The sequence below is a fragment of the Epinephelus fuscoguttatus genome, linkage group LG10 (genome assembly GCF_011397635.1).
Source record: "Epinephelus fuscoguttatus linkage group LG10, E.fuscoguttatus.final_Chr_v1".
Taxonomy (NCBI): Eukaryota; Metazoa; Chordata; class Actinopteri; order Perciformes; family Serranidae; genus Epinephelus; species Epinephelus fuscoguttatus.
Window position 1 is genome coordinate 31138066 of NC_064761.1, and position 23599 is coordinate 31161664.

Below are 23599 nucleotides of genomic sequence, written 5' to 3' on the forward strand. Positions count from 1 at the left end.
CTGACCAGCAGTCTCTCTGACCTAGACAGGAACACAGGCCAAAAGAACAAACATGAATCATTTAAGTGTCCCATCAGGGCTCAGACATATCTTGATTTAAAAGGGCTTTTAAAGAGTAAAATGTGGCACTTGGTGCATGAAGAACAGGCCACTGCAGAGCCCAACACTGCAGTCAGCATTAATCACACAGTCCAGGAGACCTTTACTCAGCATTCAAGTCCAATTTTTCATGGTCCATTTGCTGCTGCGTAACTCAGTGCACTCGTCAAAACAACTTAAATACTGGCTAGGTCATGTTATGTCATATTGCATATGGGCAAATCCTTTCTATCAAATGCCTGAGTGGAGCTGGAAATGGCACAGAGTGTCTAAAAATCCTGCATCAATCTCCTCCTGACATGTAGATACAGGATACAATTACATAAAACTTCTCTCAGTATCTGACAGGAGCTACAGTATACACAGCACATGTGTCAGCAAGGCATTCAGTGTGTACGTATTTGGGGTGCAGTGGAAAATTCTTTACTTTAATCACATCATACCTTGGGGATTTATAGTGGTGGCTGTATAAAACAGATGTATTGGTTATTAAAAGTTTAACAAGTGGAGCTTTTATACCACAAATCCATCCCCGTCCCTTCATTGTCTATCATTATAAAGTACAATGATAGTCATAAATATAAAATAAGTGGTTATATTGTGGCTGAGTAAATAAACAACATGACATGAAAAACAGTCCTGCAGGGAAGGCCGATGATGTCAGCGCTCTGACATGCTCTTTATGGCTTGGTCTTCTCTGGCAATTCCACAAATCATCATCTCGACACCCAGCACAGCACCTGGCTGGGAAAGCTCTTCCCCATATGAACACAGCCGGCGGGCAGTAAACAGCGGCCAGCAGCAGGCAGTGTGAACACGTTAAGACAAACACAGTGTTCACTGCTTATTAAATCCTCTATGATTTTCTTTGAAGCTGCTTACATAAAACAGTAACTAATAGATGCAGGGTGCCAAACTCAAATATTAGCTGGCAAAAGATGAAAGCTGTGAAATTCTCAACTTAACCTTAACTCACGGGGAGTCCAGTTAGCCACTGTGAGAAACTCTGTAGCCTGGGCTGCATGTCATCCATGTCCTCTTCTCCATATTGTCAGTCACGACCCGCCACTCTCATTTTCTTAAACACTGATGTGTTTTTGAGATGGAGAGAAAATCTTGTTAATAGTTTAGCTTCCTGCTAACCGGAACCAAAGTCTCATGGCTGCGGCTACAAGTTCATGTTTATGTAGCTAATGTCAAACTCTCGAATCACAGCATGTCTTCCGTCTCACTCCCCACCGCTACAGACCACCTCACTGTGAGGAGAGTGGGCAGCAGCTCCAGAGACAGAACCCCAGTCAGCAGCTGCTGCACCTCGAATCCAACCAGTGCAAACCCCAGCTTTGGGGGCTGGACAGCCCAGACCATCTGCCAGATCAGCAAACTTTCTGTTGCTGCCGTTACACTAGTTAGACCCAGCACTGCTGCTGGCCACCAGTCTGACGTGACACCCAGTGCTAAGGGGGGTTTGCACTGGCCACATTCAAGCCTGCTCTCCTCCCGGGGAGGTGGTTTATAGCAGCGGATAGTGAGGCAGGGGGATGGGGTGGCTAGCCATCTAATACGCTGCTGGTTGCCCAGACGTCACCTATCGTGGCAGTGTGATACACAGACAGGCGCCGTCAGCTCATAATGCAGCCGGATGGCTGGAAGATACATCGCTGGATGGTGTCAGGTTGAAACACTGCCGGTAACGACATAATAAGAGCAGCTATAAAGTCCCCATAGGGCTGGTGGGAAGGGTGGTGGATGGGTTCAACAAACCCCAGACTTTCACCCAGGAGCCCTGTGTTTGCTTCCCGTATGAATGTAGAGTCAAACCATGATGTTTTCTTCTAAATCTAACCACATGCTTTTGTTGCCTAAAGACAACCATGTGCTTTTGTTGACATCCTGGCATCAGTAGCAGCATCCAGGAACATCAACAGCAGATGCAGGAGGATAGCCTGTAATATGAAGATGTGAAATGCTACTGACAAAGCGGCGATAAGTAACAATTTAGGATGAGAACTTGTTGGGTCATCTGGTGGGAGGGGCTCAGGACAGAGAGGGGGCAGCTGCAAGAGGAGGTTTTCAAAATCTGCTTTTTTTTTTGCCTTCCCCAGATTTCTGCGTACCCAAGCTTTATATAACTCACATTGTTGTAGGATGTTTTTCATCATTATTGTCTTATATTTATTTCTTAGGAGCTGAGAGAGCCAGGGCAGATGCATTTCATTGCATTTGAATGTAAAAAACTTCAATTTATGCTTTTGAGGTGCTGGATGGCAAAGTCTTTCACCTTTTGGACAGAACAAAGGGAGAGAGGAGAGTACTCGTGGTCAAGCAACTGTGGGAATGTGGATTAACCAACCTGCTAAATGCCCTCTGGGTAATTTCCCAACATTGTTGACCACCTTCTCTCCGCCCGACCATCCCCCCCTCTTTCTCTAATTCCCTGCATTCTTTCATTCTTTAACAGCAGTGTGAGAGTCTTTCTCACCACTCTGCCACTTCTCTGTCAGACCTGCACCTGCTTGCAGACGGAAAACTTCTGAAGGCAGATTCTTCTGACCATCCCAACTGTCAGCTTAAGTCAGGGGCTGGAGTAAGAAGGCGGAGGAGACCTGACCTGGGTGATCAGTCCAGATTATTTCATGTGTGAGCAGGCCAGAACTGGAAACTGTGTGTCCTCCTGACATCCTCAGACCAGCCAAAGCCTGTCTAGTTTTTTGGAAGCGCACGTGATTTTGTCATCTGCTCGGGATGTTAAGCACTTTAAGACTTTTCAGCGTCTCATTTTAACAATGTCTGATTTACATGTAGATTTTCCACTTCTTACATTTATTGAAGAATGCTGTTTTTCTCATTGCAAAACTCGTATGAAAATGATAATAATAGACTGTCCAGATCATATCAGATGACTGCGAGGTAAAAATTTTGTCTGTGCTGTTAATGCAATGCAAAATCAAACTTAAAGAATAAAGAATAGAATTGTAACGCCCTGGATCAATGGGAAGACATTTTAAAGAGGCAGCACATGATCTCTTTGATTTTTTTTTCGTGCACTGCATTTGCTTGAAACCAGAAAGGAAACTTAGCTGACTTTTCTAACTTTTCTGAGACATCCTCCAACTGTTCATCTCCATAAAGTTTATGTTTCAGCTCTAATGCACATTCTCACAGCAGCAAAACCTTTCCCAGGTCCCACTGGAGAGAAAAATACGGAGGTTAAAGGGGGGGCTGGGGTCCTACCGCTGCGACACAAGTTAGTGTCTCTCCTCTTTTATCACCACCCTGATCATTGTGTTTAATCATCTACATCCTTCTGCTCTACTCCTCCTTGTTCTGTCTCCCTTGGATTGCACGTTTGAAATGGTGGGGAGGAAAAACAATCCTGTGTTCTGCTCGGGCCTGAAGCTCCAGCGAGGAGCTACAGGGAGGAACATTGTGTCCCCGCGCAAAAAGTGGAGCTTCACAGCCAGATGCTGCCGGTGTTATCTGTTTCTGCTTGATAGTTTCCCCAGTACTTTACATCAGTCTGCCCATAATGTATAAAGACAAGCTGTGGACAGCAGGAAAGTGGAGAAACCTGGCTGCTTTACGGGTAGAGATGGTGTATCATGAAACCGCAGAGTCCTTGGCTTGAGTCCAGCTGGAGACCCTCGTCTCACGTCATCCCACTCTCACTATTTCCCCGAGCTTCTGCACAGTCATATAAAGGCAAAAATGTCTCTTTCAGCAGTAAGGATCTTGACTTACTTCGTCAAATGTAACTGGATTTGCTTTACTCCTTTACAACTTTCACGCCATAGTTGTCCTGATTGTCATAATACGGTCACTTAGTGCTCTGTAACACACTGTAAAATGCTACAATGTGGATTTAAGGTTTTAGTGAGAGCTGCATTACAATCTGGCATTTATTGGGTGGTTTGGCTTACATGTTGGGCAGTAATGATAATGACATAAAGAAACAAAGAGGCACAGAGCTGCGTGAGCTGTGTGGAGTAAAATGTGTCCTTTTCTTAACCAATTTAGCCACAAAAAGCAATTAAAGATTTTATTGTGAGAAAAAAAATCCTCACTCGAACAATACTTAAGATGTTTTAAGTATTTCAACTGTTTCACATTTGCTACTCCTCATCTTCATAACTGCCACAGGAACAAATTGGCACCACACACTGCGGCATCACATATGGAACTGTCTACCAGCTGAGTTAAAAATGCAAAACAGTTTTAATGTTGTTAATAGAGTAATAAATCATGGCTTAAAGAGAAACACCATTGTCCTTATACTGAATACCACAGCAGACATGCAAGTATTTTGTATTTTGTGTGGATATGTGGATGTATTTGCTTTTCTTTGTCTCCTTTGGACAGGTGTTGCAAATAATAATTTCACTACAAACACTAAACAAAGTGTACCTGGTTATTGTGCATACATGTACAATACTGTAATATCCAAAGCTTAACAATTCAGTAGTTCTTATTTTCATCATTTAATAGCTTCTTGGACGACCCTCCTACTGCACACACAATAATCTCAATGTGCTAAATACACTCATATGTGTTCACTAATAATCTTACAGGACTTAAAGCCCAGTGCATTATGAACTCTTATAAACATGGTTTATGATAGTTGGTCCACAGAAGTGGAAAGACTACGCGCTGAGCTGTGGCTGCTGAAATAAAATGAATTGCCTGAATAAAAGAGTCCAGTGTTAGAAGGTGGTGACCAAGACCTTATGTGTGTTTATGAGACCTTATTCTATGTTCACAATTGCGTAGCTTTCGTGTCAGCATCGGAGCGGGGACACGTATGAATTTTTTTTTCTCAATTTTTGCCGTTTCTGTTGTGTAATTTTGTCAAAATTAAAGTCCTCTGCTACATTAACGTTTTTATTGGGGAGAGAACAAACGCACATGTCCTAAATTTTGATGGGAATGTGTCCCCTGCATCCTTTGTTCTCTCATGATGAATTTCTGTTAGTGACACTTTGTTGTCACAACAAACACACTTGGACTGATCTGCTTTAGTTATACACTGTGTTTGTTCATAGCTGCACTGACCTCAGGGTGGAGAGATGCCACTCATAACTGCTGGGGCCCTTCTTCTGTTAGTTAAACCACTCACAAAGCCATGTTAGTTCAGCCACTTTGCGTCTGACAGAGAAGGGCCCCACTCTCTGTATTGAGTTTCTCCAGTGTGCATGTGTGTGTGTTTTGGTGAGGGTCTCTGAATTATTAACAGACAGTCGCTCTGCAAACAAAAGCAAGACATTCAGCAAGGGAAGGGTGGGAAACAAAGCACAAGAATGCCAGCCAGGGTGCAACAGGGTTTCTAGGAGACAGACTAAGGGGGAGAGAGCATTGCAAACATTCACCAGCAGAGCTGCATGTGACTGTTATGTCTTCCATCTCACATTCTTTACATCTACACTTTGACAGTAAACCTGCCTCTTGTCAGAAATCTCTCACATTCTGGTTGATTCTCTATCTCTATCAGGCTGCCTCATGCAGACCGTACAAAGGCACACACACACATTTTACGCATGACTTCCCAGAACTCACGCACCTCCCCAACCCTGCTGTCAGATCTACTCAATGTCTCCTTTCATCCCTTCACCTGCATGGTCCCTCTTTGATAACTTTATATTATCTCGGTCTGCTTAAAGACCCTACCTGGGGTGAGGCCCCTCTTTCATACCTGCTGTTTTAAAGCCACCGTTTCCGCAGGTTTGTGCTGTATCAGACGAAGGGAACCGTGATTAAGGGTTAAGCCTAACCCAACATGCACAGCAGCTCTTTCATCTTCTGCCACAGTGTGCAATTTGGATGCCGGCAGACACGCGAGGTAAGTACATCGTAAAAGGCAGCAACAGGTCTGCATGGCGATACTGACAATGTGTTATTATAATTAACGCGGACACACGCTGCTTTCCATTAGAGCACACTCCGCTGCAGATCATCATGTGCGCTCTGAGAGCCTGTCCTGAAATGCACAAAGTTTGGGAAACATGGCTATATCTCTATAAACCGGCCGGTAAACAACCATCAAACTTATCGTAACAGTCATGCCAACCACAAAAGTAAACTCCATCCCACAAATTGCATCTACTGCATCCCTGTTTGTGCGTCTCTCACCAAATCGCGATGCGCTCCTTCGGGTACTCCAGCCTCTCGATGCAACCCAGGTAATGTGGCAGGCTGTGCGCTGCGTTGCGAGCCACGATGGCGATCATAACCTTTGGCTTCAGCAGGGCAGACTCGGGCTTCATCTTCTCCTGCACCAGCGTCACCAGCTCCGACACGCCGCCGGGCACCACAGCGGCCAGTAGCGCCAACAGCACACCGACTCCCACGGCCCCGACCGCCCGCATCTTCGCTTCCAGATTCCGCCGTGAACCGTCCGACCTTGGACCCGGAGTCCAGAGACTGAGCGAGAGAGTAGTGTTGGTGAGTGAGCATGGGAAGGAGTGAGCCAGGGTGGGAGGGGGAGAGAGGAAGGAAGGTAAAGGAGGGGGATAGGCTGGGTGGAGGGCTTCCTACCCCTTTTACCCCTCCTACACCCCTGCTGATGGCTGCTGCTGCTGTTAGAGTGGAGCTTCCTCCCCACTAATAATAAACTATGTAAACATAATAAAATCAAAAATGGCTCATAACACATTAACCACTATTTAAATTTATACTGGCTGGTACATGGGTGTTTCTGTTTGTACTTTAATTCAAAATGTGTCAACAAAATGTGGTAGAAGGACACCATGTTCCAAATCATTACCCATGATGCCTGTCTGCAACCTGTTGGTCCATGTCTGTTCCTCCTCCTCAGTTCTACCACTTCCTGCATGCTTCTTTCCTTTTCCAATGCCTTCGCCCGTGACAGACTCTTGGATGCTGCAGAGCACCATGAAGTCATCATCTCTGACATCAACATTCAGTCAGACTGCTGCACCTATTAATGTGTTTTTAATAGAAGCTTATGTGCCCTACAAAACTGTACAGTAGCAAAAGTTTTTATGAATTTCATTAAGGGGTAAAATTTTTAATTTAACCTTAAGAATGTAAGGTACATTATAGTGTAGTATATTCTTATTAATACTAGCTAGGGGATGGGTTACATTAAAGCAGTGATGCTCAGCTTACAGCCCACGAGCCAAGTCTGGCCTGCAGTAGGGTGCCAGATGGCCCCCCTACCACTTCCTAATTCACAATGAAAATAAACTGACTCACACTGGGGATTGTTTTTTGTACTTTAAATGTAGATAAAGTGCCAGAGTGCTTAAAAAAACAAAACAAAAAAACATTAACATAGAGCTTGTTTATTAAAAAAAAAATAGTATAGGAAGGATGCCCTGGACCCCTTCAGAGGTCTGGCCCAGGCACTATATGTTCTCAAATCCTAGAAATGCTCCTGCATACACATAACCTGTGCAGAGCTGCTGCAATTGGCCCCTGGCTTCCTGTCAGAGCCGCTGCTCCTTCATGTCAAAGGGGTCAGTTGAGGTAGTTCGGGCATCTGATCAGGATGCCTCCTGGGCGCATCCCACTGGAGGTGTTTCCGGCATGTCCCACTGGTAGACAGGGCAGACCCAAGACATGCTGGAGGGATTACATATCTCATCTGGCCTTGGAACGCCTTGGGGTCCCTCAGGAGGAGCTGGAAAGTGTTGCCGGTGAGAGGGATATTTTGGGGTGCGACCCAGCCTCGGATAAGTGGATGAAAATGGATGGATGGATGGATAGATGGGTGGATGGCACCTCGGCAAAGCAAGTTGAGAATCCCTGCAATAAGGTGTGACCCAAAAAGGAATGAATAGTGCAGACGACACAAAAGAGGGAGTTGCATTATATGAAACTGTACAAAAACAAAATACACAATGACAACATTCATTACTGTCAACAGAAAACCTCCAAATTTGGTGATTTTGCATTTTGCCTTCCTCTAAATAAACCATTTAGAAACCCGCTGGATTATCTTAAAACAACAACAAAAACATTGTCACAAAGCTCAAAACCGAGCCTGTGAAAAGTTGTGGAGATGCATTGTTTTCGCAGGACAGTGACAACATGATTTCCCTTAATTAAAGGGATGTTTTTGGTATCTTTTACTCAACTGAGATAAAATGACTTTGTTTTTTGGGTTGACAGCGAAATCTAAAATATTGAGAAGTACTGGAAATTGTAACAAACCAAGACAAGTGAGACAATTAAAAAGAAAGATATAAAAGAAAGGTAAAAGGTAAAAAAAAACAACAACAAAAAAAACATGCAGACAGAAAACATAAGGTACATTTCACATCTTCAAGTATGCATGAATTCACATGAACACACTATCTGCGAAAGAAGCTTTCCGAGGACAATGTTTAACTCTCAGTGGCATTAAACACTAAACACTCACAGTACCTAAACGCATCATCTTACTAGAGTATGACAGAAGAAAATGTGCCAAACCAATATGACACAAACATTTAACTAAAGTTGCGCCAAAACACTTCAGAGACTTTCCAAACTTTCCACAGCATCAGACATTTGCTGTACATAAGCTGTACTGCTAGAGTCCATCGGAAACTGTCAGACAAATATATACCTCCAGCTCCAAAAGTTGGCATCCATTATCTTATAATATCATACTACATGTTCTTATATGATTACAGTAACCCTTAGGTAACCTTTTTTGATTATAGTGCAGTCACAACACAGACAGACGGGCAAAGCCGGCTTACTTCTGTCCCTGTCTCGACTCAATGTGTTTATTTAAGCTAGGATCTCTGCCACTTGGTAATGTTTTCCCTCCCAGTTGAGGTAATGAGAGTACTCTGCCATGTTCTCCGTTGTTGGATGCTCTTAGTCACTGCAGAGGAGAGACGGACAGAGAGGAGAGTGGTGATTTCCATCTGTGCGGGTAATCCATGAGCTCCCTCTAGTGCTTTCCCAGATACAGTTAGGCTGTTTAAAAAAATAAAATCTTCCCACACACACACTTGCCCAAACCTGAACCCCCAGACACTGAAAATGCACAAAAAACTTTGCCCAGGGAACATTTTCTGACCCTTTAAACATGCAGTGAAGCTTGTATTCCTGCACACAGCTGTTTGAAACAAAGGTCATAGATCAGGATCATCAGCAGTCTAGCTGACAGGGGGGCTCTGCCCGTGTTGAGATCTGCTCAGACGCACATAAACAGTAACTTCTGGGGTCATACTCTGGTCCAACCGGACTGTAAATGTTTAGCCTTCAAGCTGAAATAAAATGAAAACGACCAAACTTAAACTTTATCTCTTGTGTTAGTCACTCTGCACATCTCTAAAAAACAGCCTCACCCCGTTGGCCCAGTGTCAGGCTTCAACACCAGGGCAGTCCACGATACATTTTCATTATTCAAATGGCTCGTGCACTCCCTCTTCTGTCATAGAAAAACATCTAGTTTGTAATTTTGGTTGCCTACTTGACATGCAGCCATTTGTCCCTGTGTAACTGAAGTATGGATGACAGATTGACCAGAACTGTATCATTTTTTTTAAAGTTATGTTTGGGATAAATTAAAGACTGCCAAGCTTTTGGGTTTGTTAAGCTGTGGTTGCAGGCAAAGCGTAGCTATACGCTTTAAATAGCAGGGTAAATCCTTTATAACTAGGTTCAATAAATAGAAAACTATGTCACACAGAAAACTCCAGGATAAATATGTACCATATGCTGTAATTTTTTTGTAAAAGTAGGCATGAAAAAATGTAGACAGCTAAAAGGACTGTGGCACTTCTTCATGAGGTTAATTTAAAAGAGACAGATGGTGAGCTCACGCTGTTTTCTGCTGTAACATTATGGAAAGTTAATAAACATAAACACACAGCTATGAGCCTCAAACATGAGATATTATAGGCACAGCACATAAAATTGTAGTTTTACACAGCAGTCTGCTGAGGCTCAGTGGAAACAAGTGATTTGAGGAGAGGAAAAGCCTGCACTCTCGTTGTAATTCCATTGAGCTGATTTATGTGTGAGTGTGTCTAAGTGTGTGTGTGTGTGTGTCTGGGTGGGTGGTTTTGGACTTCATGCCTCCTTCAGGGCTGTCAGGGTGATGTACTGCTCTAATAGATAGTGCTTGATCATGCAGAGAGCTCTCTGAAGGAGCCCCTGTGCATGCGCATAATATGTGCCAGCGTCAAGGAGACGCTGGAACCAGCAGATGGTGCTCTTGTTTTATCCTTGGAGAGTCCTCCTCTCTATTTCTCACACTCACACATTCAGTCAAGCATATACACTCTCTTGTCTTTTGGGAACTTGGGTCCAGACAGTGTGAGAGAAAGACACTCATCCTGGTCAGATGATTGAAATGACTGTGTCACAAAATAACTCCTGACACTGCTGCACGGCCACAGTCTCCTCAGCACCACTGGGCTCAAGTCACCAGGCTTGCTCCGGGCGCTGACTGCTGCTTGCTCAGCTAATGTGAATTTGGCAGACTGCAGTAAAACACAATACAAGTGCAGAACCATAAAGCATTCAGGCTCTCTCGTGATCCATTTCAATACTCTGCTGGTCACTTCAGGGATGCAGGGAATTCACAAACAATCTCCAATATTGTCACATTGTGCTCTCCACATTGATTAGATGCATCCAGACAGTTGCATAATTGTTCATAGATAAAATATGGTGTGTGTACACTGTTCAATTAGCTTCCTGGGATTTAAGTAGGTCATTTCTTGTGGATGTGTGGCATGAATGCAAATGCATTCAATTCTACCTTCCTAAAGCCTTGGCCTCCCCCTCATGTGATTTGCTTCTTTGCCAAGGTAATCCAGAGTATGGATCTGCATGGAGAGGCTTTACATACAAATGGATGGGGAGCAGAGAAAGAGCAGCAGCTGGGCCGACTTTAGAGACACAAGAATATACTGTAGTTCTTGTGCTAATAGATGAATGAAAAATCTATACTTCTCCACACTGAGAGAGAGCAAGATGGTTACATGGCCTGGCTGCCACATTTCTAAATGAATATGTGCAGAGCTACAAGAGGTAGATTACTCCAAAGTGGGTATTAGGCAGCAAGGAACTGCTGGAGAGAGTTAACACACCAAGCAAAGGCCTGCTGGGCATCCAGGCAGGGATCCATCCCTTTGCCTCTCAGAGTTGACTCACACTCTCTACGTGGGCAACGTTTACATGTAAACACACACACACACACACACACACACAGTCGTTTAAAACTGCTGTAGAAGAGAACCATTTTTTCCCATCGTTATATAAACCTGCCAGTATAAAAGAAGTAACACAAGCCTTTTTGATTCATGAAATTGAAATCTCACCAATACTTTGAGTGTGTTAGATATTAGATTGACACAGTTTTTGTTAATTCAGCTGTTTCACCAACCAGCCAGGAACATTTTACTGCTCCTAAATAATGTTTGTGTGTGTGTAAATGTGCTGTAAGAGCGAAACTGCACCAAAGTTTCACTCTTACAGCACATTTACTCACACACAAACATTATTTCTTAGCAAAATTTTGCTCAAAACTTGCATGTAGTTCAGTTTTATTTGTCTCCAAGTCTCTTTTCCTCTCACTTTTTGTACTTTTTTGTTGTGCTTGTTGATGTCTGTTGTACCTCACAAGCAGTGTTGGGAGTAACTAGCTACCTGCAGTTACATGTAATTACAGTTACTGTGAAAAAAAAATAATTAAATGACATGCACTAATCAACATGTTGATGATTACAAAGGGGTTACATCCGAATATATTCTTGTATGTAGAATGCAATATTCATTCTGTTGCTGTGCATCTTCTCCCCATGCAGAGAACCTTCTTTTGGCATAGCCTGTTTCCAGATGTTTGCAGCCTTATTGCCTAGTTTAAAACATTTATTGGAAAAGTAATCAAATGTAACAAGTTACATCACTTTGATGAAGTAATTAAAATAGTTACATTACTTATTACACTTATACTCTGAGAACATAACTCCTATTTTATCTTCTCTTCACTGGCTCCCAATAAAACAAAGAATTTTAAAATACTTCTCATTGTGTTTAAATGTTTTAATGGTTCCCCTTAGATCATCAAATAAAGGTTTAACCATTGTATCTAAAATCAACTCTCAATCAGCTCATGGTGCTTTTAGTCATCATGGCCCTACTCTCTGCAATTCTCTTCCATGTGAACGACGGTCTGCTACAACAGTGTTCTCTTCTAAAAGCTGTTTCGGCTCTATGTGTTCTGTGCCACTGTCCCTTTTCCCTCCACTGTAGATCTGCCCAGGTGTGCTGCATTAGTTAACGAGGTGCATTGCACCTGGCATGGAGGAAGTGCTTAAGAGCTCCTGTGCCAGCAGCAGAGGAGAGAAGCCTCTGGTGTGGAGACTGCTGGTCCTGCTGCCTCTCAGAGTGGGATTTTTGTTGTCTTGTTTGCTTATTTATTTGTCAATAGATCCCATGGATTTGAGTGTTTTAAAGATGTCTTATGTGGTTATTTTGGGTCAGTGGTGGTATTTTGTTCACCCCATGGGGCTGCCAAAAGATGGGAATTTGTGGGGAGAAAAAGCATCTTAAAATCTTTAAAGATTTCTGCACAGAGAAGACATCCACACCAATGTTTTTCCATTCATTTTGATGGTTTTACAGCTCCAGTACCTCAGCTTTGTCTGAGGTGCTGGACACTGCTCACTGTCTGGGTGAGCAATGTTTTTTTTTCTCAAACTTGTGGGAACAACCAAAAAGTGACGTAAAAATCAAACCACAATGGGTGTATTTGGATTACCGTCACACTTATCCGTGGCTAAAGCTAAATTACTGTCTTTTTCCGGCCAGTCTAGACGGTTAAATACGTATTAAAACTAAAAAATCTATTTTAATGCTCATCATCTTAGTAACTGAGTTTGCTTTACCACGTAATGTAAATAAGAACGTAGATAAATTGTATCATAATGAGGAAGAAACAGTAAAAACATGGAGAATATATCCCTAAGAAAGCATACAATTTAAACTCCAAACCCTTCTCTCTTGTCTTCACTGCATGGTTTTGATGTGTGACACTGGATGCCTTATGCAAGCTGCAAGATTCGTGCTGAAAGGCCCAATCTGTGATCCAAATATAAACATAAGGGCCATTCCAGCAGCACAATCCAAAACACAGGAACCTGTTATCACCTCCAGTTTGACTGGCAGGTCTTTTAATATATCGCTTAACACCAGGCACCAACTAAATCCAAGTTATTCGTGTTTCAGAAGCCACAAATGCTGCAGAGATATTCTTATTCATGCCAAACAAACAACTGATGTTTCATCATTGAGACAAATTTTCAGTTATGAATGTGAATTTGGCTCAGATTTATTTAAGGATTTGGACTTTAATCACACCAGCAGCCAAGAACATGTTGTACCCTAATAAGAACTCTCACACTTTGGGCTCTAATTCTCACACACACACACACACACAAAGCAGGGAGGAGTGGGCTCTTTATTGGTACTTACGTCAGGGTGGAAAGAACATTTTCTTGCCTATATTCCTGTCTGAGGTTAACGGGCAACATCCGTCTCTTCCTGGCTCTCTCCCTCCCAAATTCTCACTCTCCCAACTCCCTCGTTTTAATTTCTCGCTCTTCCCTCGCCCACCTCCCCCTCTCTCTCTCTCTCTCTCTGTCTGCCTCCCAACACACATTTATTTCTCTGTGTGGGGGGAGCCTTGCTGCGAGCACTGGCCCACAGGGATCCTTTCACCGTGGTGATGTGCACAGTGGCTGCTGATTGTAACCTTATGTGCCCCTGCAAGTGAGTCATGCGAGGTAAGGAAGGAGTGTGTGTGTGTGCGTGTGTGTTATGTGTTGCAGAGAGACAGTTGGGTGCAGCTATTAAAGAAACAACCAGACTACTGAGCGTTCCTTTCATGATGTGGTAATCAAGTTAACCGCTGACACTCACTCAGAGCATGATGGCGTCCAGTCCCACAGGGTGCACATTAGGCTGAGCCTTGGGGCAGATATCGATCCAGCACTATTGGATTTTATATACTACGTTTTATAACACATCACGCAGTCATTTGTGAAGAGAGAGTTACTCAGTTGTTGGCAGTATTATCACGCAATTCGTTTTTGTAGGGACAAATCATCAGTGTCATTATTTATTATGATGGATTACCATTATTATTTATTGCTCTATAATGAGTTTCTCCATGTTTGATTGAATGTTGCCAGTTAGATATTGAACTCACTGAGGAAGCTTTTTATGATTTCTGTTTATCTTATCATTTCCCTGCATGCACACTCTCATAAAGAGCCATAAAACAATAAATTATTACTAATAATAACCCACAAGTTCCTCTGTTACATGTTTTGTTGTGTTTATAATTCTCGATTATTAGTTTAAACCTGCAATAACTTATTTTTTGGTCACTTGGAGGATTGATTATTATTATTATTAACATATTGTTTGCCAACATGCAGTTTACACATCAAACAGATACAAAACAACAGGGAGGGAAATATCTGGCTCTTTCACTGCTAAATGCTCCACTATGTTTGACATAGTGGAGCTTGAACCCAACAGAGCAGTTGTGGGCCTGCTTTGGTGCAAATGAAAGTGACAACAGGTGCAATGGAGAGACAAAAGCAAGACACCCCCCCAAAAAGGAATGGTTTTATGTACATGTGGTGTCCACAGACAGTTCCTCTCTCCTTATTCTTCTTGGCTGATTCTTCTCTAGCTTTGTGTTCTGCTAGTGTCCTTGTCACTACTGGTAGCATGAGGTGGTACCTGCAGCCCAATCAGGCTGCAAAGGTAGTCCAGCTCCTCCAGGATGGCACATGTGTGGTCGCAAGAAGGTTTGCTGTCTCTCCCAGCACAGTCTCAGAAGCAGGAAGAGATACCTGGGGACCGGCCATTGCACGACGAGAGCTGGACAGGGCTGTAGAAGGGGATGAACCCAGCAGCAGGACCGGTATGCTCCTTTAGGTGAGGAGGAGCACTGCAAGAGCCCTACAAAATGACCTCCAGCAGGCTACTGGTGTGCATGTTTCTGACCAAACTGTCAGAAACAGACTCCATGAGGGTGGCATGAGGGCCCCATGTCCTCTAGTGGGACCTGTGCTCACAGCTGGGTTGGCATTCACCAGAGAACACCAGAATAGGCAGGTCCCGCATTGGTGCCACGTTCACTTCACAGATGAGAGCAGGTTCACGCTGAGCAAAGAGTCTGGAGATGCGGTGGTGAACGTTATGCTGCCTGGTACATCATCCAGCATGATCGGTTTGGTGGTGGGTCAGTGATGGTCTAGGGAGGCATATCCTTGGAGGGTTGCACAGACCTCCATGTCCTAACCAATGGTGCCCTGACTGTTGTTATAGGTACCAGGATGAAATCCTCAGAGTGACTGTCAGACCTTACGCTGGTGCAGCAGGCCCTGGGTTCCTCCTGGTGCAGGACAACACCCGGCCTCATGTGACCCAAGTGTGTAGGCAGCTCCTGGATGACAAAGGCATTGATGCCACTGACTGGCCCTCTTGTTGTATCGGGGCATCTGACACCGCCAAGTACCTCCACAGACTGTCCTGTAGCTCACTGATGCTCTGATCCAGGTCTGGGAGGAGACACCATCCGCCGACTCACCAGGAGCATGCCCAGACATTTTTTGGGAGTGTACTGAGGCACGCGGGGGCCATACACACTACTGAGTCACATTATGAGTCGTTGTGATAAAATTCATTCAAGTTGGATCAGGATCAGCCTGATTTGAATTTTTTACTTTGATATTTGGTGTGATTTTGAATGCAGCCCTCAGTGGGTTGATGATTTTGGTTTCAACTGGCCGTTGTTACATCATTTTGTCCTCAACTAATTATACAATGTACATCAGTAAAGATTTTCAACTTAAATAATTTGCTCATTGAAATCTGATGTGTGATTTAAATGTTCCCTTAATTTTTCTGAGCAGTGTACTTCACAGCTAGCTCATCGCAAACATAGCAATTTTGTCGGGACTTCCGCTTCCAGGCTCAGGAGCTAAGGGGGCTGATAGTAGACTGACTTTTAGATTAAGGTGGGCGAGTCACGTAGCTCCTCCAACTGCAGTTATACCCACTCAGAGACAGATGGAATTGCAAATGGAAAGCAAAGCTTAAAGGAAACCAAACTAAACACGAATGGTGTCATTATCCTACATCTATTAAATTGTCCAATCAACATTGACTTCATTATGATAAATTAAAGCAAAAATAATGTCCATTTTCAGTTGCATATAAAAATGTTTAGTGCAGCTTTAATTAGTTTTATTTTCAGAATTATTGTAGTTTAAAGTGAGACAATGAACATATTGCCTACCAGACTGCAGTACTGATATTCTGCCAGCAGGTGGCATAACGCTGTCTTGGTGCTGTGAGTCAATCTGCTCTGACTGCACGGCTTTAGGCAGCATGACCACAGGAAAATAGACTGACATCACACTCCACAGTACACTGCCAGCGTGACGGCGCTCCATTACTCAGCTATACACACTCACACACACACTAAGATGCCACGCGCATTAAGAGCTTCTTCGTTTTTATTTTTAATAGAAAAAAAGTATTCAAAATAATACAACAGGAAGTATCCGGTAAAGATGACAACAAAAAATATGTGATCAGGTCTGTGTCTACACGGCAACCACGAATCCTCCCCTTGAGCTCAGCCCTGATGTTCTGCTTAAGTGCCAGAGTGTGTATGGATGTGTATGTGTGTGTGTGTGTGTGTGAACACTGAATCAAAGCAGAAACATAGCTTTACAGAATACCTCTGATTGATGCACATGACAGTCTGCTGGTGAAATGAAAGGGATACAGTGTGTGTGTGTGTGTGTGTGTGTGTGTGTGTGTGTGTGTGTGTGGTTTATATGTACATGCTGGGTCGTGTTGGAATGAGCGTGTGCTACGATATGTACAATAAAAGACTGTGTGTGTGTGTGTGTGTGTGTGTGTGTGTGTGTTTCAGATAGGATCTGCAGTGGCATGGTATATGAAGGAGGATGGATCGGGTTGAGACACAGATGCTCTGAATTAACGCAGCTTCAGTCTGCTTGCTGTGGTGACGAGGAGGATAATGACATTGATGAAGATGATGATGATACACTACGAAGGAAGCCAAGAGTAAAACAAACTGAAGAAAAGAACATTTGAAAAGGGGGAAAAATAACTGAACGAGTGTCTGTGGAACAGAATAAAAAACAAACAAAAAAAAAGGTCCTTGACTTCAGAAGGCAGGAGGAGTTTAGAGTTTCTAAATCACCAGCTCGCTCCCTAAACTTTCTTATTAAAATATCACAAATTTATCACTCTTTCGTCCCGCACCCGCCCTCACCCATTCTCTCAGTCCCTCATGGCCCAGACCGGCCTGGCTGTAGGTAGGCAGGCCATAAAGTTCAGTGTGGATCCTGGTGGTGTTACGTAACTCCTCTGCCTTCACCATCTTCTCCTCCCTGCACTTCCTGCCTTCTTGTGTCTCTCAGTCCTCCACACACCCACTGAAACATTTGTCCTTACTGGGCTTCCATATTTGGGAGTTCCTTTGTCCAATTGCAGGGGTTGAATATTCAGGATCGGACCACGGAGGTGCAGACGGATAGACACAGAGGGACAGATGGAGGAATGAGGGGCTGCTGCTGTCCTTCTTGAGGAGATTACTCTGTTTGACCGACTGTGTCCTTTCTCATCACGTCCTCCTCCATCTCTCCCTCCTTTCGTCTGTCCGTCCCTTCATCGCTCCGCCACCTCCATCTGTCCGCTCAGGGGCCTGAAGGGGTGAGGAGCTAAGAGAGGAGGGCTGGAGTCTCTGAGGAAAGTGTTCTTTATCCCATTCTCTCTCTCTCTCTCTCTCTCTCTGTCTCTTTCTCACTTCTCTCACTCTTTCTCTTTCGATTAAAATACTATCTTTGCCATACGTTCAAAAACACACACATGCTCATACCAACACGTACAGTGTCCCGTCACATCAACGCCTCACTGGTAAAACACTGATTCAACTCTGTCTCTCTCTCTCAGGCACGCACAAGCACACACATACGCATTCACACACACACACTGTGAGGCTCTCTGTGGGGCTGAATCATGGGGGCCTCTGTGCTATGTCCCATCTTCCTCCTCCTCCTCCTCCGAACAGTAGTCTCGCCCCTGCAAAGAAAGGGATTACAGAGAATATGAGATGTGCATAATTTTCATGGTTTTTTTTTCTACTCTGGTTAAGTACACTCAGTAATAACCTACTTTAAATGACTCCCTCTGAACCGTCTGCATGCAGCAAAGCCCCCGACGCACCTGTTACTCAAGTCACGTTTAAACAAACCCTCATCTATTCACAGGTACTGGCGTAGAAAATACTGTGTGAGGCAGTTAAGTGCTGACAGGTGGGCAGTTATGTTGTTTTGTTTCTTCCATCATGATGAGGAGCTAACTCAGCTGCCTTCATTTCCTCTCCAGAGTTTGCCTAACAGCTCGTCTAACTCTACATGCTGTCTGGATTTAAATAAGGATATAAAACACGGGCCGCCTCAGTGGCACACTGCAAATCAGTGGTGGAAAGTAACAAAGAGCATTTCAAAAAAGTGCGGTGCCTAAATACTTCTTTGAGCCTCTTAACTGCTGCATTTCAATTTGATGGATCTTTACACATTTAATTCACCAAATTTCAAATGAAAATATTTTCCACACATTTGAGACACACTGGATTCTCCAGTAGATTTATCTGACAGCTACAGTTAGAAGTTACTTTGCAAATAAGTGCTGAAAGGATTAGTCAAGTAACCAATCGTTGATTAAATAATCTGCAACAGTTCAGAGGATTAATGAGTTGTTTTTTAAGCACAATGCCAAACACTTCGCAACAATCTTACGGGATAGTAAATTGAATATCTTTTTTTATCCTTTATCCTTGGGCTTTATGAGATCGTGTTCTGATATTTTGTGGATAAAATAGTCCTTTTTTAATTATTGGCTGATTGATGCATAATTAAAACTAATAGAAGAAGCACTAATGCAGAGTGAGACACAAAAAAATATTTAAGAGAATATTTACAAATCAAGCAGATCCAGTGTTTCAGTCCTATATTCACTCCCCTTTTTGTTCCGTTTTTGGTCTCCTCCGTCTCTTTAACATCTGGCTCTTTAGCTGCTAAATGCTCCACTCTGCTCACCAGGTAGCAGGCTTTGGGGGTAACTATTTTTTCATACCTTCATATCTCCCTGACATTTCACAAGGGAAGACGGTACATAACGGTATTTGAGTTAAAAACAACAACAAAAACGTAAACACTGATGGTGATATTAGTCGTTGTAGCATGTATGTCATTGTCTAGCCTACAAAGTTGTGTTTCTAATATGCACCTGGCCTACTTAGTCTTACTGGGTTTAAATACTTATGGCCCACAGAATATGGAATAGATAGGAAACAAGTGCCCTTCTTCTTGGAGGACCTGATGACACTTGTTGCTGCGGTTGATACCGACCCATTGTCAGGCAGAATGAAGATCATGTGTTGAATAACATCATGTGGCTAATGAATTGCTTCTGTAGTCGACGAATGTCATCTCAATATAAAGTTATATATGGCAATACTCTCAAGCAAAGCAAGGGCCGAGGCTTTTTTTTTTTGGTTACTAGTCCTGTAACATTATCCCCACCACTCACAGTCGCCATCAGCTCAGCTGCCTGTTCCACCAGTAAAGATTGACCTCTGGTGGCATACGCTCTGCACTACAATACATCACTTCAATACAGCATCTCCATATCAGTTTAATATAAAGAGGAGTATCTGTGTTTTTGAAGGTGCTGAAAAAATACCTGTGGAATTTCGAAATATCCTGGTAAACTGTAATACCTTGATATCGCCTAAGCCAACCAGCTCGTCGCTAACTTTGTCTGTCTGCTGTTTGATGCTGAGAAAGTAGCGTACTCAGGGTTCATCACAGCTTTTATGCTGAACAGATGAGAAGCTATGCTAATAAGAGCTGTGAGAGTGAACTTAAATCAACGGGAAAGAAAACCAGAATAATGAGCTGCAAGGTGCTAAATTACGGTCCATCGAGCAATCATTCACTGTAGGATCATTAATATGGTCAACCTGCTTTACAGCATACATAATCATTTCATTCACCGTTAATACAAAAATATTTAATACAGCAATTCAGGTAATAATTAGCAAAATTTTGAATGCAGGACTTTTACCTCTAGAAATAACCAGTTATTTCTACACTGTGATATTGCTACATTCACTCAAGTTTAAGAACCTGAGTTTGTCTCCCACCGCTGCAGAAAACACCCTCGCTTGTTTCAAGGCAGGCTTGAAAAATGAAATGCATCACACCAAAGCATCTACAGTCAGAAACAACTGGTGTGATTCAAGTGGCAGACTTAAGAGTAGTGAGTGCTCATCATCACTGCAGCGATGACCTGCTCCTCCTCCCCCTCACACATGTGGAGCCGAGTGCTGAGCTCGTACGCAGATTGACAATGTGGACTAATGGATGTTGTTGCTGTACAGCCTGTCTCTTTAAATGTTAAGACCCAGCTGTTTCTTTAAACGCTCAGGGACCCAGTTCGTGCCCACCCCCCCGAAAACACGCACATACACAGCCCCCCCTCACCTTCTCAATCTTCTCATCCAGCATCCTGAAAAATTCCTGCTGGCTCTCTGACGTGTGAATACTGAGAGAGAAGGAAAGAGAAGAAAAATGGAAAAGCGAGAAGGAGGGGGAGAGGAAGTTGGAGGATGGAGACGAGGAGGAGAAGGGAGGCAACAAATACATCATGAGAATTTTCCATTACACCCCCCACACAGCACAAACACACATGCACACGCACACGCGCACACACACACAATCCCCACTGCAGTGTGAGAAAGGCTGTGGAGGAATTTAAATAATTATTTTATAAAGTATTAACCCAGTCTTTCATCCAAAAGCTAAATACTGTGCAGCCACCAACAACCAATATGTTTGCATACACACACACACACACACACACACACACACACACACAAACATAAACTCAATGTGTGTGAAAACATTAAGAAAAGCAATAACAAAATGAGACAAATAACATATTACACTAATATTCCTGTTGGAGCTGTGCATACTCCGATTAACGTGTCCTAACATGTTGTTTATCGCAGATTATTATGGATTATTTATTATTTATGTTTACTATATGTTGCTATTGTTTCATTCTCAAGGTCTGTGTTTTACTTACTGTATTATTTATAGGTTAAAAGGGCTGAGAGAGAGCCAAGGCAAAGAGTATGTCATTACACTGAATGTACACTGTACTTTTTAATGTATATGACATTATGACAGCTTGAAAGTAAATATGGAAAAGTAGAACGACTGTCGCTTGTACGAGGATTTTTTCCACCAGTGGCAGACTTATTCGACCATTCAAACACAGTCCCCCTCTTTCATTCCTTCGACCACATTCTTGAGGCGGTCAGTATTACAATATTTACACATATCCAAGAACCTGTTGATATCAAAGTCTTTCACAAAAGTTTGTGAAAGACTTTAAAAGTAGGTGTGTTTCTCCTTGTGAACAGAAATGTGGGCTTTTCTTTGGGCATGCATCTCTTCAGTTCAATTCAATTTTATTTATAAAGCCCAATATCACAAATCACAGTTTGCCTCAGAGGGCTTTACAGCATACAACATCCCTCTGTCCTTTGGATCTCACAGCGGATAAGGAAAAACCCCCCCAAAAAAACTCTTTAACATGGGGGGAAAAAGCAGCCTTGCAAACTGTTTGCAAGTCTGGAGTAATCTTCCTCTTTCCTTGAGATCTGTCACTTCTTTCCGCTGCTTCAGTACTTCATGTTTTCAAAATGTTATACTGTAAACTGCTACGTGACTATCAAGGCCATGGTATCCAATTTTAATTTTCCTGTACGACAGCTGAGGGCAGGGGGTGTGGGTGGGTGGGAGATGGTGAGCAAGCTGTCTGTATCTGTGTATTTGTTGTGTTTGTTTGTTATTGAATGCAGTTTTTGTCTGTGTTTGTGTTTGAGGACCCCCTTATAAATGAGAAGCTACAGCTCAAGGGGCTATCCTTTCAATAAATTCAAATTCAAGTCAGTTCATGAAGTGCGGTAAAAAGCCCAATTAAAATGCATATTCTGAATGCGCTGTATACACTCTTGAAGAATGCTCCTCAAATCAAAATAATAGCGGCATATCCTGCATGACAGAATCAGAAAATGCTTCATTTGGAATAAGGTCTGATTTGGAATACGACCAGTATCAAATTCAGAATACCATCATGCTGGTAATAACAGTGGAATATTAGTGTGCATGTAAACGTACTTAGACATGCTGCTGCTAAAAATGTCATATAGAACTACCTGAATAAAACTATTTGTCAGGCTACCGCTACATGCAAGTGGGAGAAGGTGTGGGGGTTTTTTTGTGTGTAATTTGGACGAACTGACCCTTTAACAATATTTGCATCAAGTGTATAAGTTACTGAAGCTGTCCATAATAAACAGATCATATATCAGACGTTTATTTCAGTGTGCAGACTGCTGCTGGCTACTTACTTAGACTTGATGTTTGTTGAAGACACCTCTTTCTGCTGTTTCCCCCTGTACTGCGCATTACTCTTCTCCTGAAAGGCACACATACATAGACACGTACACAAACACACACAGACACACAAACACACATCCCATTAGGTTTCATTATCAGCTGATAAAACAGGCAAAAAACAAACAACTCCTATCAGCAAACAGCCACACCACTGAAAGCACACGTCAAACCCGTGTTATTAAATTACGTCCTCACCCTGCTGGCACTGCACAACAGCCATAGGACATCACATACAGGTATGATGTATGTGGGTCTAATAAAACTGTTATATATCAACTCTGATTAATGTTGTTCTACAGTGGCCTGCACCTCTCACCACTCACTGTGCATGTGTGTGAATTCCACTTTGAGAGGAAACACCTACAGTAATGACAAGTTGTTGGAAACAAATACTGGTCTAACCACATGTTGTGGCTGAGCTGGAGGTTACCTGGCTGCTATAAAAATGTGGTGAGAGCCTTCCAGAAACTCAGCTAAATGACATACCATGTGTCCTATTTTAAAACAAGACTATGCATGCATGTTAGGGCCATATTGGGTTAAAATAAAATAAAATATAGAGCCTGAGGAGGGGGTAATATTCTGAGAAAAAGATCCAAAATTTTAAAATAATGTTGTTAAATTAAGAGGGAAAACACTCTAAGATTAAAGTGGTAAATTTATGTTTTAAAAAAAAAAAAAGTACAAATTAAAAAAAAAAACAACTAAAAAAATATGTGAGATTATAAAGTAACACATTTCAGAGAAAAAAACTCAGAAATATTTTAGGTTAAAGTCATAAATTTATCAGAAAAATGCCTTCAGAGCTGTCTGCCAAAAGATCAGATGATGTAGTTTAATGAGGAGCAACGAGTTCAACACAGGGAAGAAGCTGTAGCCGATGAATGAGTCAAGCACTGGGCTCACACCGGAGTTCATGTCCTGTGTGAGTCAACATTGGCTTATTA

The 23599-nt window shown here is 42.7% G+C and overlaps 2 protein-coding genes across 3 annotated transcripts in view; both read right to left on the minus strand.

The window, feature by feature from the left end:
* colgalt2b (collagen beta(1-O)galactosyltransferase 2b) overlaps positions 1 to 6557 on the minus strand; it is a 32953-nt gene extending 26396 nt beyond the window's left edge. Inside the window, exon 1 of the mRNA XM_049588008.1 lies at positions 6223 to 6557. Coding sequence (XP_049443965.1) covers positions 6223 to 6458 — 236 coding nt within the window. The 5' untranslated portion in view covers positions 6459 to 6557. The remainder of the gene's footprint in view (positions 1 to 6222) is intronic.
* Positions 6558 to 16580: 10023 nt separating this feature from the next.
* zgc:92140 (uncharacterized protein LOC447854 homolog) overlaps positions 16581 to 23599 on the minus strand; it is a 670238-nt gene continuing 663219 nt past the window's right edge. For both annotated transcript variants that reach the window (XM_049587263.1, XM_049587262.1), the window contains exons 4-6: positions 22604 to 22671; positions 20667 to 20727; positions 16581 to 18198 (exon numbers count right to left, since the gene is read on the minus strand). In XM_049587263.1, the coding sequence (XP_049443220.1) occupies positions 18151 to 18198; positions 20667 to 20727; positions 22604 to 22671 (177 nt within the window). In that variant the 3' untranslated portion in view covers positions 16581 to 18150. The remainder of the gene's footprint in view (positions 18199 to 20666; positions 20728 to 22603; positions 22672 to 23599) is intronic.